At 36.0% G+C, this 16,936-nt stretch overlaps 2 protein-coding genes across 6 annotated transcripts in view; both read left to right on the top strand.

The window, feature by feature from the left end:
• Art4 (arginine methyltransferase 4) overlaps positions 1–7,611 on the top strand; it is a 19,831-nt gene extending 12,220 nt beyond the window's left edge. For 3 of the 5 annotated variants that reach the window (XM_022850453.2, XM_022850454.2, XM_022850455.2), the window contains 2 exons: positions 3,468–3,580; positions 4,175–7,611. In XM_022850453.2, the coding sequence (XP_022706188.1) occupies positions 3,468–3,580; positions 4,175–4,360 (299 nt within the window). In that variant the 3' untranslated portion in view covers positions 4,361–7,611. Of the gene's footprint in view, positions 1–3,467; positions 3,632–4,174 lie in introns of those variants that run through there. The other 2 variants (XM_022850456.2, XM_022850457.2) reach the window with 1 other exon arrangement.
• Positions 7,612–11,026: 3,415 nt separating this feature from the next.
• mRpL40 (mitochondrial ribosomal protein L40) lies at positions 11,027–15,449 on the top strand. Its single transcript, XM_022850450.2, has 3 exons — positions 11,027–11,337; positions 12,122–12,311; positions 14,998–15,449. The coding sequence occupies exons 1-3, from the start codon at positions 11,123–11,125 to the stop codon at positions 15,199–15,201; spliced, it is 609 nt and encodes a 202-aa protein (XP_022706185.1). The 5' UTR covers positions 11,027–11,122; the 3' UTR covers positions 15,202–15,449.
• The last annotated feature ends 1,487 nt before the right edge of the window (positions 15,450–16,936 follow it).

Here is a 16,936-nt window from a genome sequence, read left to right as displayed (position 1 = left end):
ATATTTGTGAGAATATTTTAAATTCACGATGTTTGATTCTCCAGATTTAAAGTGGAATTTTTTTGTGGCTGGAGCTCTAATGATACCTGTATGAAGCTATGATCCATTATTTTACCTGGTACCAGTCAAATGCTAAAGAGTCGATAAAGCTTCAGTTCTAGGGAGTAAGGTCTCTTTTTTCGATACACTTTAACAGAATTAGAGAAGTAATCTATTTTGCTAGGTTATCTAATGGTATCATGACAAATGCTTGAAATAGTGAGCAGTAACCACAATTATACTTGATACTGATGAAGAAAAGTCGTATGTGGTTTTGAAGATCCGTTATTTTCTCCAAATCCAATCTTCAGTATAAGATTTTCTTTCAACTACCTCCAATAATGTCATCAGGTTGTCGCATTAAACAAGATACCTTTTCGAGTTTTGTCAAAGTACACTATTTTGTTGAGAAAAGTTTATGCTATGGTACTTCAAGAAAAATCAAGGGAGATTGATTGGAGAAGATTGATGGAAAGTATATCTAATATGGTAATTACTGTTTGTTGTGAATGAAATAGGTACTGACTGAAAAAAACACTCCTTACACGTTTGTCCTCACTTCTTTACCAAAGCAGTGATTCCCATACAATCACGTATACTTAAGTATTCTGTCATGTCTGTTTTACGTGCGTATATCATTGTGTATCTAAGTATTTACATAGTAAGAGAACAATGTCACAGCGCCCCGCCATTTCGGTAAAACAATGTTGCTTTTACCTCTTATATTACTCTGAAAAGACCGATCTCCATCTTTGAAACGCTTTGTGTGCAAACGAAAATTGAGACATCCTTTGTTTAGTAATTTCATGGATAAGTACTGACTTTATTACATGCTATAAAAGGGAAGCTACTATCATTCTTCTTGCCATTATTGGTCCCTGTGAAGCCACAGTTGGTAACCTAGCCTGGTTCAAATCCGGGCGTTCGACACTTCGTTCTTTTCCGGGAGGGGCCAACCCACCATTTACTCCCTACAAACAATTTTAGTACCAGACGTAAAACACAAAAAACAGTATTTAATTAATGAATTTTTTTAATTCGTTCATCGAACAAAATGATGGATTTTTATTGCCGCAATTATGCGTAGTTTCGCGCGAGTTATGAAAGCTGTGCATATGTGGGGGACCATGCATATTTGTCAGTAGTAGCAAAATTGTGTAGGTTTCTAAACACTAAACCTTTTTATTTATTAAGGATTAATTTATTTATTAAAAATTTATCAAAATCTAATCACATCTGTATTCATAGATGCATTGAAAGGGCAGTCATACGTTTGTGCATCAAACCCTAAGCACATCAATACGTGTACAACCTTGTTTAGATTTCTACAAAATGTCTGAAGTAGTTTTTTTAGACTAACAAACAATTACGATTAAAGTGGCTTATATAAAATAATTTCACATATGACCACGATGATCTAACAGATATTGTACATATCTAATATCGATTTTGATACTAATATTTTTTCGAAGGCTATCCATTAGTATCAAAATGTTTTTAACCCATGTTGCCGAACCAACTAAGAAAAACAAAGGTGTTCATATTTCTCATAGAGAAAAAGACTGGTTAAAGACTGGTTGTGTTATGATCAGCAAACTTTCGGGTACCGGAGAGCGTAAATGCAACAGACGGGATGTGTTCTTTCACATTTAGTTATCAGTTAGTTTTGTTAAATTGACATTCGCTTTGCGTTCAACTGCTTGCTAAGAGACCCACCCCACTAACGGACCAAGCATATGACAACCCTCTCTTACTATAGCGCACCACCTTGCTATTTACGAGAAAAGGTGTTCAGCAAGACAGCCCCCTCGGTTTCGCATTGTTTAACCCCGTAGTAAAGGTTTGGTAGATGAAAATGATCATATGATTTTGTCCTCCGTGGGAAGCCGGAAGCTTCACAGAATTGAGGTCTTAGGTATTAATATACGCTCCGGTCTTTTCATTAATGTAATTAGACATTAACTAGGTACCAATGCTGGCTCGCTTTGGTTAAGTATTTCGTAACTTCCTACCTCTGGTCACACCGACGCTCAAAAGGACCCTTAAGCTTTTCCTTTTTTTCCGCCCGAGAAATTTTGAGGGCCGCTTCTGTGCTTACATGCGAAAAACTGTATGGTCTTAAGAGTGACTGCTACCGCTATAGACCCGTAATGCTGTTTTTTTTCAGAGAGCTTTGTTTTCGATTGCAAGGATTGTGTCCTGGAAGTACGTTTGACCGAGAGGATCTGCTAGTCCAGCTAACAGTTGATAAAGAGGCAAGGATTTGTTTACGTCGGTCCGAGATCATCCATTGGCTTCGCTGTGCAATTCAGCATAATAGATAATCTCGTTTAGCAGTCTACCTATCAAGTTAACCTGTCAGCGGTGGTGAATGTTCTCGACTTACGATTCTTTAGGTTTTGGGCCCAAGCGCGTTTTCTTGCGGTGTCTTGTTCATTCGTTAGGATTTTGCTAGACAATTAGTGCACTCCCATAGCAGTCTAGGAGGTTTCCGATTGTCACTACTATAGTGAACCGGTTTAGACTTTGCTCAGGGCCGTCTATATTTATGACGTGCGAGCCAAACTTCAAGACACTCCATCAACGAAATATTTGTGCTATTTCGCTGCAACATCCATTTCACTGATCTCTGTCGTACAAACGGTGAACCACCTGGTAGATACACAATAATTTTTTTGAAGTTTTGGTTTTGGACAGCACTTAATCCAGAAACAACACACCCGGCCCATATAGTCAACGAACCCTAATAACTAAAGCCGTATACTGATAGAAAATATACGGCTTTGTTGGTTGTTGGTGAGGTTGGCCACATGGGCTAGATGTTTTTCCTCTGGACTAATCTGTATGAATGTACTGAAATTTGTATGTATTTCAAGCATTAATGTGAAATATTAGGTGGACTCGGTACCTATTCAAGCAATAGTTTACAAACGGTGGCAGAGGGTCCTCGGGAGAAGGATTACAGGTGTACAGTAGGTTTTAACGCTGGGTTTTCCGTAAGACATTAAAAGTAACAATATTATTTTTAAGTATAGTACGATAATAGGAGCATAGGAAAACGTACCATTGTTGGAAAAGAATGTGCACTTATATATGTCACGCTCATCGTCTACAGCTGTTGCTTAATATTATTATTAATGCATCTTAGTATTATTGGTACGTCTTGGCCAATTTTAATAATTTGTATTTTTAACACTAGTCATTTGGAATGTCGGTTTCAGTATTGGTTGTCCCTAAGATGATCATTAGGTAAAGCTAGTGTTCGAATTGTCCAACCTAATTTTGGGTAGTCTTGATTCAATGAAGCAAGCGCAATATTTATTAGCCATACTTATGTTTACATTTAGCTTACTAATTTCGTCATCTTATTTACCGCACTTACTAATCTACTGCAATATTATCAACTCTTCTCATATCTTTTCTTTTAGCAAACACGACTGATATGGTGAATGTTAATGGCCAAATGATGCAGCTGGCCACGTCAGGACAAATGAATGGCACGGCAGATCCTACGGGTGATAAGTATAAAGCGCAGCTGCAGGTAAGGTTTTCTTTATGTGACCAGCCTAGTTAATCAGCTACTATTTGGCGAATATATCAGAGAACTGCAATCACCTTAAACATTGACGGATATGTGCAGGTTCTTATCTAAGGGTCTTCGCTATTATCCCAGCATTCGAAGTCATTAAGTCTAATGTTCGAAGTCTTTAAAATGACCTCATACATTTCAAAAACCGGTGCAGAGGCTGTTTTGAATAAAAACTAAGCTTTGCGAAGCAAAAACGTTCGAGTTTGTTTTGTGGACACAGTTAAAAGGTTTGAACTAAAAACCCAGGGTTCGTTGTCTATACAGTCTCGCATAATTAAATAGGTTTTTTTTTGCTTCTCACTGTAGTTTGTGTTACGCGCAGCTTTTTAAGGGCTCAGTTTTTGTCTAGCATAACAATAATGATGAGTAAAAATATAAATATAAACAAATCATAATCATAGTAGAAAAGCGTGCGAGGTGTTGGAAATGTAGACGCATGAAAACGGGGGCGAAAGAGGCGTTGAACATATGTAAGACATTAGTGTCTAGATATTACAAGTTTATAAGCTTTCCATAAGTTATGCTTTCGTTGTCACACGCTTCCAGGGTATTCCAGTGCCCTCTTCAATCGGGGCTGGCATTGCGCCCACATTGGTGGGCCACCCAGTTCAGACAATTGTATTAGGAGACTCCACACTTGCCGGTCAGAGTTCTTTTCAGCAGCAGCAGCAGCAACAACAGCAGCAAATCCAGCATACGCATACTTATCCAGCAACGTCGCACACTCAATAACAATAATAAGTTGTGCAGTGTGGAATTCCCAAAAAAAACAACATTCAGACGTTACCGCAGTCACGGAAGTCTATAAGTATGTTTCTTTAACGAGTATGTTAAAGAAAACATCGCTGGCTAATTTCTTTCCAAGACGAAAAGTTGACATTGAAGCTAATCTGAAATTTTATTTTGCAATGCCCTGCGTTTAACGAAAGTTTGCAGCTAACACTCTAAGTAGTTGTTGGCGGCCGAATAAAAAAAATCGTTATATGTTAGAGGCAATGTATATCCTGAATTGTGTCGATGTAAACTCAACGAGACACCCGTCAAATCAAATGATAATAATGAAGTGAAATTTAAAATGTGATGAAGTAGCAACAGATGACTTGTTTTGCAGATGTATCGTTTTCAGCCTCTTTTGCACACATAATTGTACCACTTTGGGCTTCATCCACACATGTGACATGTTAAAAAAAACTTACATTTTTAGCTTCAGAACACCTGCCCTGTGCAGTATTGAACTGTCAGCTTGGAAAAGTCGATGCTCGTCAACAACACCAGTAACTGTATGAGTGATTGCATGTTGAGTGAAACGTCTGAATCGAGTAGTGTTTGGGTTGGTAATTTGGAAGTTGTGGTGGCTAATTAGTAATAGTATTGATTGACTCATTTGTGTCTAGAAGAGCACCGAGCGAATGGGACTACTCTACATACACGAAGTTATGAATGGACCAATTGGCTGATGTGGTTTTTAGGTAGTATAGGGCCTTTTACAAGGGTCAAGCGGGTCAGGTTTTTCGAGACATATGAATTTTTTCTACCTCACTAATTTTACTCAAGACCTTTCTCATCATTCAATTGTTGTCAAATATTGCTCCTTTCAAAGTGGCTATGAGGTCTGGGTTGGTCGAGGAGCTACTAAGCAATATCGTAGCAGTCCGTCATTATGCGTAGGCTACTTAAAGCAATGAGTTTGGCGAAATGACAATGTAAATTATTCGTTTGTATTGATTATAGCTCTATTACTGAACGGGTCTTACTTGTGTACTTGCTTAAATGATTGAGGATAGATATAAATGATTGAGGATAAACATATTGACCCGATTTGTCCTAAAAATCACGTAAACATGATACAGAAAGTATGTGTGAAAAAAATTGATTTACTCTCAGAAAATTGTGAAGTGGCATAGAAAATGTTTTTGAGTTCAACCTTTACCGTAAAGACAAACTATTAAGCATAAAAGGTTTTATAGCATACAAGCATAATGTCTGCAAAATGTATTTACCTAAAGTATGTTGGTCTTCCGTTGTTCAAGGAGACCCTTGTTAAAAACTGTAATTCTGCAACTCATAATTATAATTCGTTATTTCCTTTGCTCGTTCGTATGAACGCCTAATGAAAAGTAATTATGACTGAAAAAGCTGTATAGAGTATTGCGCTAGATTGCGAAAAACTCACGTTCTAAGAAAAGACAATTTGAGGGCAAAAACAATTGGCGACCACGACTATGAGATAGCATATCAATACACGGCAACATGATTAATCTTTAGTGGGATATGTTATATTGCGCAAAATCGGTTTTAAATAGGATGAAAAGAGAAGTTAAAATATTCTTTAATCAGTTTTTTTCGAGTAGAAACCTTTGTCAGGAATACTGATTAGTAAAACTTTTGTTTAGAGATACGAGAACGTTGAAAATAAAAAGTTAATTGGAGAAGCTGTGGTTGCCTATCTCTAACAAAACAGACGTGTAACATATATACATATATATTTATATGTAAATATGTGTATATATATATGTATATATATGTATATATATATATGTATATATGTATATATATATATGTGTATATACACAAGCTGCTCACCAATTTTGACTATTAATAATAATATTAAAATAGAGGTTATCTAGCTAACAGAATAGTACAAGCGATATACCAGTAGGTGAAGCCCAACGCTTACGGGACTATTTAAGATGATCATGAAGATATTAAATAAAACATTTCATACACATACAGATGCATATAAAGGAGGCGTATGTATTATTATTGAGTGTACATACATGCACATATAATTAAATTAGAACAAGAAGTGTAACTGAATCGAATGGAGATGCAGTAAATGCAACTTAGCAGATGAACGCCATTTCGGATATTTAGTTATGCGCCGAATGAAACTAACGGGGTCGTAGAATAATGACCCAGCGCTTCCTGAAAGACGAGTAACGGCAATAATAAAATTGGAAAAATTTCTGGTGAATTTATATCTACTACGTTATGACCCCTATAATAATGCCTTACAAAGAGCTTTCGGTCCTAACAAGTTTACAGAAACCTGAGAAGCGACAAGTATCATCAACTCTGTAGGACTCTGTCGGATAAACCTTGTGTGGTAAAGACAATTGAGAAGAAAATTAGTATGTTCATAAAGTGACATTATATTGACGATCTTCCGTTAGGTTCATGTAATCTTTTTATATAGGCTGAACCATTTCCATATAACGAAAATGTCTCATGTTAATTAGAATGATTCTTTTTTCAATAAGTGTTTCTGGTTAGCAAAGCGTAAGACATGTTCAAGAGCGGTAGGGTATTCTAGACGGCTAGCTGCCATTAGAGTTAGAAGAAGTACTTGATATGATGCGAAGTCTGAAGGATCATAAGCCAAGCACTCCTGTGCCTATGCACTATTTGCCAATATTGAATCTCCGTCTTAAGCTCTGCGAGTCCAGTTTGTCTCTGATCAGACTCAGCCAAAACCAGACCATATGTGACCAACCTCCGGCCAAATTATTTCAAAGGGGGACAACATTGTGCTATATTAATGTTTGTTGCAAAATCACCCATTGAATCATAAGTTTCTCTATTTGACTATATTTTCATGTATCCTCCCGTCTATTACCTCACGGTCGTTAGCTATGAGTTATGGTTTCCGTTCAGCCACTATCACCCGGTTACGGGCCTAATGTTCGATGTCGTTATGAGCTTACTTCATATAATGATGATGGTAAACTAGGTAGATGTTGGTTACCAAGAGCCTTCACGATACTCGGAATCCTACACACTACGAATGGCTTATGCAGAATCAGCTACTTCGACTATTGACCCTGTAAATCGCATACAATGGGGATAAAATGTAATCATTAAGAGAGCATAACATCGTGGACATTGACATAATTTGGAGGCACAGAATTTCGAGATTGATTTTTTGGCCATGACTCATCTCATTGTCAGAGTATATCTGAATAAAAAAGCATTTTGCATCATTACTCAAAGAATGTCTTTGTAAGTTGAGGTGTGAATCATGCCGAGTGTGGGAATGATTAACTATGGACGTATGTGTAGAATAACTGCAAGCCTACCATTATAAACCTCGACAGGATAAACTTGCAGATACCTGAACAAAACACGAAATAGCTTTACAGCAGTAAGGTTTCCATGTTTTGTCTCTTGGACAGTTTGACAGCGTTGCAATGTACTATAAACGGTGCATTTTCTTTAGTCAATTCAAACATTGGATGCTGCAATGACTTCTAATTCAGCCCTTCTAAATCATGCTTGATTTTTAAATATATTTTAGTGCGTGCAGCAGATTTTTGCAAATAAGCACTCTCGACTGTATTGAGAGGTTGATGTTGCAAACCCCTAGATTTCGGGACGCTGGTTTCTTAAGTATAGTTAAAATAGTATATGTCAACGAAGGTAGATTGTAAGCAGGTAAGACACCAAGTATTTTTACCAAGACACGTAAGGCAAGTAAGATACCCTGGTATATCTTTAAGATTATCCAGTAGTTTCAAGAAGAGGGCGCAAGTATTTTATTTTAAGAAATTATTGGGCTTACAATAGGGAATTTATAGATCGATTGTTGTGAGAGCAAAAATATATCTACCGCCTTTTGTGATATCTCGCAAAACCACAGACAGAGTGCTGTAGCAGCTAAACAGTGTATGACTGCACTATATTGCATTTTCGAAGACATCATCAGTAAAGCTTTAACTAAATGTGGAATTTTTCAATCAAAACGCATATAATTTTAATGCCAATTAATAGTCTCACAACGATATTCACCCTTCTGATTGAACGTTATTAAATTTACATGTAGTGTTAATTTATTAATTAATACGATTACTGCGGCAAGATTTGCAACACTGATCCATTAACTAGTTGCCGTACTGTCGAATTACTTCCATCTTTATTTTCGCTCTGAAAAATTATCAGAAAAATAAAAACTATTTCAGTATACTGAGGGCAAGAGATTTGCTATGCTGCTCTCCAGATACAGGTGCAATACGAACAAATCAACATGCATACGAATACTTAAAAATTTCCGAGTAGCTTGAGTTATCTCAGACATAGAATTAATATGAATAAAGTTTTTATTTTAAATATTTATTCTGAACTTGGGATGGCACGGTGTCTCATACTTCATCATATATCTTCGTTTGCCTATATATATAGCATTCATTTCTGACTACTAGGTGCGATGAATGCGGATAATCTTAACATGTATACGAGACTACTGTATAACTATAGATAGTTGTTTCGGGAATCCCCTGCAGCCTCTTAACCATCTCTGTAGAGTCTCCTGCAGTTACCCACTGTAATTACTTCGTGCCCTAAACGAATAGAATACTGGTCTATACGTGATATAACCTTCACTGTACGAATCAGTGTTGCATAGGCATCTTTTAATGCCACAATAAGAAAACAATTTTATTTTGACGCAAAACAGTAATTGAAATATATTAGGTTAATGATGTTAACTGAAATAACGAGCGAGACTAGTAAAACTAGTAAGTTAAGAGTTCTAAGTGAGTGGTAGTGGTATAAGAGGGCGAAGACAGGAGGTAAGCAGACAAACGATGATTGACTGCTATGTAAAGAATAATATGTATAGCAGTTATAAACAATTATATGCTCAAAAATTAGTAAAATAATAAAATAAGGGTAAAAAATAAGAATTCAGTGTGTAAGGTGGCTTGTATAGGTAATTCTAGAACTCATGAGAAGGCTCACATAGTATACCGTCACAAACCAGGCGTTTTGTGGTTAAAATTATACTACTATGTGTACAGTTGTATCATGGCTAGAAACCCAAGCCACATTTGCTATACATCAAGGTATAAATGACTTGATCAACAGGTAAGAGAGTAGATTAAAGCCTATAAGAACGTCATTGAACAACAGCAAGCAAGTATTATTTAAGTGTTATCAGCGCATATTTGTAACAGTTTTAATAGCATTATTCGTACTTAATATGCAACTAGCTCTTTGGCTACTGATGTTCACAACTACTAGTTTCATTCCGGATTGGTTAATACGTCACATGACGCACCAGGGAAAGTTGGACGCCGCGGTTGATTGCTTATACTATATATTTATAAAACATGGTCACTACTAATGTATATATCCTGTTTCAGGAAACCGCTCCGAAAAACTGCGTGTTTGACAAATAAATGCCCTAACTAAATCATGTTTCCATCTTTTTAGTAACAATAAAAAGTTTTCAACAATTTTCTGAAATATTATTGATTGTCCTTAAGTTCGTAGTTCATTTATGATTAGTTTTTGCAGCATAAATAAAATTGGATGAGGTGAGAACAAACCCAAGTCCTTGAGGAAATTTATGGACCACATGAACCCAATCTTTCGGCTGACCAGCGGTCAAGATGTGGTTCTCGTTTTTGAAGTAATAACTTGAGCACCGAAAATAGGCCATGTGTATATCGATTCTCTTACTAGATTGTAGAATTCTTACTGTGCTCAATCAGAACTATCGCATGAGCCTTTGTTAGATTCCAGAAAATTAATGAGCATCTAAATCGACCGTTCAACAACAATCACGTCGGTCAAGCAGACATGTGGCTTTTCCATGATTTGACTAATCACCAACTAAAAAACCGAGGGTATTCTAAGACTGAACATGCAAAACCCTTTTCTCGCGAAAAGAGTTACGGATAATTTAACTCAGTAAAATATATTCGCCTTCCTCAAATAAATCGCAACGGCTGTTTTATAACAACATTTAATAAAAATCTGCCCTTATGAACAATTCTGGGAATATCAGAAACAATATATTCGAGATCGCTAAGATGCTAGGTTTCCTAACGAAATGAGATGCTACAAACTATGGATGATGAAACGTGGATAATTTACAATAACATCACTTTTTAGTCAGATTATAATTAGAGGAAAGTAATGCCCTTCACACGAAAGCTAAAGCCAGACCTTATGGAAAAAAATGTTATGCTATGCATTTATTGGAACTGCAGAGGAGTGCTTTTCTGTAAGTTTCCTTCAAACAACAAAAACAATAGCTCAATTATGTACTATGAACAGCTCAGCTATTTGAAGTAAAGCATCAGCAAAAAAGACAGCTATGATCAATAGGAGAGGAGTGATACTTGATTACGACAACACTCGGCTTCTTGCATTTTTAGTAACTTGCCGAAATGTAGTCCTTGCTTTACTTCTTCAAGTGATCATTTTCTCTGATGCTGGCAGAATTTTTTTAGAACGTGTAAAAACAACATTCACTACTTTTTTTTTAATGTAAAATTAAGTAAAATCCCGATGCGAACAACAGGACAACTGATAATAGAAGTAATAATAATGATAATACAGCTGCTATGTTTTTTATAGGACCGCTCGGCTGATATTTACATTTGCTTTTTCCCTTTCGCCATCAAATCCAAGATGGCGACATTTATTGTCACGCAGCCGGTTTTAAGAGCATTACATTTCTATTTTGTAATACCGTAAGGTTGCATTAAAAAAATGCTCTCGAACTTACTTCGAACTTACAGTGGCATCGAAACGTTATTCCGGGCAAGTAGCTTGCCGATCCTTTCTTCAGTTTACAGTAGTATACGGAACTTGCATATTACACCAGTTCTGTGTGCGGAGCCCCTTAGGAAGAAAAAAAGGATAGATCCTCAGATCTTGAGGATGCGCGAACAAAGGAAAATTAGGAAAATTGAAAAAGGCATTAGGTGAGATATTTACGTACAGTTTCGATTGTGCATACTTTGTATTCATTCATTTATTAATTACATCTTTGAATGCATGTTAATATAATACTGAATATATATTGAACTATATTTCTTCTATCAATCTCTAAGGGGACTTTATTTAACAAAAACTTCGTAGTTCGCGTTCCAATTCTCACTGAAACCAAACGCAAAATTTTTCTGAACTCCCGAGAATTTCTGATATCTTTACTCCTATTGGTTGCACTCTGCATGTGTCAGAATGTTTTCGGCAACCAGGTAACTTTCTTATGTCCTTTTCTCTGATTACGTTGCCTGTTTCTTATGTGTATCAAACTTTTCAAAAACTATTTTCAAATTACAGTTTAATGGGTTGGTATCAAAGGCTTACAAAGATTACTTAGTATTAACCTTAGTTTATATATATTTTAGTTTAAATACAGGTGACACCTAGCTAAATAAGTGTCGTGCTGGGGCTTGGAACTAAAGCAATATTGGTTGAAACTCCCACATCTTATATAGGAACTTTTTAATAAAGTTATTGCTGTAACTCTTAGCTTGATCTGTTAGAGAATGTACAGAATTTATTAACGATTTTTTATACGTTTTTGTATAATCATTCAGACACAATAGATTTAATTCAAAAAAATAATTGTTTAAGCTGCTCACGAAACTGGCTGCGGACATTAAACCCTGAGAAAGCAGATTATGGTCTTGAAAGCTCTTACTGAGGCATGAGCTTTCTGATTTTTAATGAAAAATTAACTATATTCTATTTATATTCCAGACTGCTGAAAAGACATGGAAAAAAATTGAAACCAATAGATGAAATGGAAGTTTCGCCACGACTCCAAAAGGAATTAGGTCTCCGTAAACGAAATAGCGAGCCGATCACAGATAATGTCATATCTTTTAGGGAGGATTTGATGCGAGCATGGGGTAATATTAGATCTCTACAATACCGCGAAGAGGCTAAGGTGAGAGAAGCGTAAGTTCTTATTATTTTTTTTTAAATGATATATAGTCAGCATCTTAAATAAATATGTAACCTAAAAACCTCACAATGAGATTTAACGTGAGACTAATAGAAATTTATCCTTATCGTTAAACGTTTCTTAATATTTTGAGTGGCCTGTCGGACAGACAACAAAGACTAACGACTTTTGAAATACATTTTTCCTCATTGCTTCTCTTCCATTTTTGGTTGGTCCAAGGTTAACATAACCATCCCAGTATATATTTATAGAACAAAGAATATGAAATATATCCGTTAATCTCTCAAAAGATCGCGTATCTTTCTAAACATTTTGTAAATAACTGGTAATTAGTTAAGTTGTTCGTTTTGGCAGAATTTTTTTAATTGTTATTTTTATGACCCGACTGGCAAACAGTTTATTTGATTCTATAAATTTAACAACTTTTCATCTTTATTTACACGAAAACTTCTATATGCTTAAATGATAGACATTCTTGTTAGAGTATATTACTGAAGCTCAAAAATGTTCCATAGGCCATGGGCCTTACATATACATTTCGTAAACAATATTGAAAATATGGATTGGAGCGGCTGACACCAGAGAATCAAATGAAGTACACATGCATTGAGCGAGAAGGCATATTTGAATAATATGATTATTGCCCTACAAATAATACTCAATTAGTATCCACTTCTCCGATATAAATTGCAGTTACTGTCGAAATGGAAACGTACGAACGAAAGCTTATATAAACCAGGTTCACAGCAAACGCTATTGTCGTATCGTGCATGCATATATTAAAATATACTACAACACTTTCAGTAGACTTTTTATCTACACATTCGCGCGTTGGGCGTTCAATCGGTTCCATTAATTTTGGATTACCTTTACCAAAAGTACATAGAAAAATAATATTTGATTTATTGCCGAAAACCAATGGAACCGTCCGATGAAAAGCTTACCACGCTTTCTCACGTGTTACTAAAAAACGAATATTAGAGTATGGCTACATAAAGCAACCAACAAAAGCACCTTTCAGTTGCTCTAATCATAAGGTTTTTGATAAAATTATTATCTCATTGTCCAAAAAATTGCATGAGTTTTATCTGATATTTCGTGTGTCTCTCCTATTTCTCTCTATTTCTGCTATTTCTATTATGTCTAACTGTAAGCGATGCGTGGATATCGAGGTACCTTGATCAGCCTATAGATATGTGTAAGCTCTTCTCAGTGTGCATCAATGATACATTCTGCATCTTCCCATATGTAAATATTGTTTTGCATGCTGGGAATATCTCCCGCATCATAAAGAAGTCTCTTATTTCATAGTCAATTATCTGCCCATTTAGTAATGACGTTCTAGAATTGCCATTCATTAGAAGTTGCTTTTACATACGTTTTATTAACTTTACTGAGCAAAAATGTATATGCGCTCGAAAACTTAATAACTTAATAAACTGTGAAATCGGATAAATATTTCATTCACAGCGACAGCGCTATCGACATATACCTCAGATTAAACGCTCCTGAGATATTAAGACTAGCTTTGGGCTATCGCTGATCACCTTGACAAATAATGCGGGTATGCTGGCATCAGAAGATACGCTTGTTAATTTCAATGATTTCAAGGACTAGGTTTTTTTAATCAAGAAATCAGAGAGTTCATAATTTGGAATAAACTTTCTTTCATACATAGGTTTTTTTGAAACAGAGAATGCGCGCTTCTTGGCTCGCCTTTTTGACTACGTGCTTGGCAGCAATGGCTGGCCGCAGAAACGCCTGCGTTGAATCAAATCATAAAAAGACATATGCTGAACATTTTGACTCATTTCGTCAACTTTATCTAGACCGTTTTACTTATTGCACGTTGGCATGATAAACATCTTCATCCTGTACACTATAGGTCGCAAATTATCCTGATTTAAATCTCAAATCTACATCGCTCCGAAATTGTGAGGGTCACAATTTTGTCGCGAAATGTTTGTCATCCCGCAATTCAGTTTTACACTTTTATATACAGAGCTGCGTATTAGCCGTTAAGGGTACTGCCTAGGAACTACGATCGCGTAGGTCGTAACTAATCCTGCTCTTGTTTAACACAAAAGTCAGTCAGTATCTCAGGTGTACCAACCTACAGCTAGAAAACTAGACTGTTAAATAGACATTGCATCAATTCGATTAAGATCCTTGTAACATTATATATAAATGTGTTATATAATTCAATGCAATTTAATTTGAGCTAACAAACTAATTAGTATTCCTACGAGAACGAGATAGGGATAACGGTACCAGCTGACTCTGGGGCTCAAAAGGCCAAATTGAAAGACGCATACCTTCAAGAAAAACTCAAGAAAAAACTTCGAGAGGCACTGGGGTACTTAAGTTACTTAAAATATGTTGGTAGTTGCTAGGAAGGATGCTATCTTTTAGTAGCTTAAATTACGCTTGCCGAGAGCCAAAAAGATTCTATTGATTTAAGCTTCTTAATTAATTTGGATAAATGAAATGATTTAGTACTGATTAGAATACAGAAATAAAATAAATAAATGTAATAAATAGATAAATGTGACTTATTTTGATATTAAGAATCGAGTGAATGTTTTAAACTACAATCCGAATAATTGGAGCGATCTATTACTTGCAATAATACAAGTAGGAGATACTCTGGTGTTTTTGTGACCTACAGATTATACAAGCAATGGTTGAGTGTCAATGTAAAGCATTAGAGGAACTTCGATTTGCTAGCCCCACACTATATCAGGCGGCTGTCCAGCCTGATGAGCAGTTGTTGCCAGTAAAGTTCTTAGTCCTCACCGAGACGCCAGCTATCAAGAATTACGACGTACCGGATGGGAAGTACATCGACGTATCAAAAAAATGGAGGCCTTAAGTATGCTTGGCGCAGACTAAGTTAGAGAACCCAGCAAATGGCAGTAAAGGCCGCATCTAATACAACCAAGAAATCGTTTAATTAGCATAAACGTTACCGTTACAACAAGGGGATCAGGTAGAACTGATTTACCTACTTTGACCAAAATACTTCGACCGCTTTGTTGGCAGCTTTATACAGTAATATTCTTGTTCTTCATTCGACAGTTCATGTTTTTAGAATAAAAAAATGAAGTAACTTAAAAATAAGCTCTTGTGTTTTACTTAACATTACCTGGAAGTCGTAAAGCTCAGACTCCCAGATTTGTTCCAAATCTTTCGGAATAAATATATCAAAATATATACAAAGACGACTTGAACTTGAATAATTTTTTTGTGTTTCGAACAGCGGTTGGTATACAAAGATTAATTATCTCTAATCTACTTGTTCTTTCAAAACGTCGACAGTAGAGCCGATAGCTTTCTTTATCATGAATAATATGCACTAGCCTTTGATTGTTACACGCAAGAAATGCTCGTTCTATAATGAAACATTTAACTAATTTTAATTGAAGGCTTGTAAATATCTTTAGTAATACCTTGTATTTAAAGTTGATTTGATTGTGATAACTTTGTTTTTGTCCGTACCAAACTGTTTGTTTATTTTTATACACAGTTCGAAGATTTTCCTCTCCTCTGTAAGTTCATTGTAATTTTGCTGTGTAACGAAATTTTGTGTCGAGTACAAGTTTTAGAGATGGATGTTCTAAACGAAAAGAACGAAATGAAAAAAAAACGCATTTTCTACACTTACCTTATTTCTTCTTTTACTGAGATCAATGAATTAGCCTGGACTAATTTCGCCGCGTACAGTGAGCGTTTTATAAATGAAAGGACTGTTAGAAAAGGTTTGCAAAGTTCAAAGCTGAGATTTTAGGTCTGGAAGGAATACCGTATTGCAGTCAACTATTCGAGATCGATAAGAACCTCTAGTAGTAAACAATTCGTTAAATGACCAAGAATATAAAAATCAGACCACTGAGAAGTATCTTGAATATTTCTGAAGAATTTTATTAGAATTAGGAGCCTCGGTGTGCTGTGGACTAAATAAAGGCTGCAAAAAAAAAGCTTCTTATTGACTGCTAACATGTCGCCGAGCCCCGGACACACGCAATCACAATGACAGGCCTCTACACAAAATTGTCACCGAGACAAGAAATGGTATTTTCATGCTGACATTAAATAGAGAGAGCAATGAATAGGTCCGATAACGCATGAGGCCAGATTTAAATTGGATCTCCATACCAAATAGGCGATCATTTGTATTTGGTTGTATTATCATATACACCGTGAAATATGTGTCAAGTGAACAAAGCTATCCTTCAGAGAAAACCCGATGGGCGAAGTAAAGTCGCCTTCCTCCATAACACTGCCACGGCGCATATGACAAAGACTGTAAAAGTCGCTCTGCAAGCGTTTGAGTGGGGGGTTTCTTTCAAACTACTGTATTTTCCAGACATCGCTCCCATAGACACCACCTTTCCCGATCACTCGCAAATGAAATTCGTGGCTGTGCTTTTAACGGCGAAGAGGTGTCAAAACCTTATCGGGCGAATTTCGAACCTCAATATTTCTAATGAGAAACAATCAATAAATTAGTTGAGAAATAGGAGAAGGTCATGGAGAGTGACGACGAATATATAATCATTTTTATGACTAGACTTAAGGAAAACGATTAAATGAGAAAGCAAATTATT

Source organism: Varroa jacobsoni, unplaced genomic scaffold (assembly GCF_002532875.2).
Source record: "Varroa jacobsoni isolate VJ856 unplaced genomic scaffold, vjacob_1.0 scaffold_1462, whole genome shotgun sequence".
Classification (NCBI taxonomy): domain Eukaryota; kingdom Metazoa; phylum Arthropoda; class Arachnida; order Mesostigmata; family Varroidae; genus Varroa; species Varroa jacobsoni.
This window is presented reverse-complemented; position numbering and strand designations above follow the sequence as displayed.

Coding starts and splice junctions, on each gene's coding strand:
- mRpL40 (XM_022850450.2), top strand. CDS start 11,123: ATGCTCTCGAACTTACTTCGAACTTACAGTGGCATCGAAACGTTATTC. Junction 11,338..12,121: donor AAAATTGAAAAAGGCATTAG/GTGAGATATTTA, acceptor TTTATATTCCAG/ACTGCTGAAAAGACATGGAA. Junction 12,312..14,997: donor AATACCGCGAAGAGGCTAAG/GTGAGAGAAGCG, acceptor TGTGACCTACAG/ATTATACAAGCAATGGTTGA.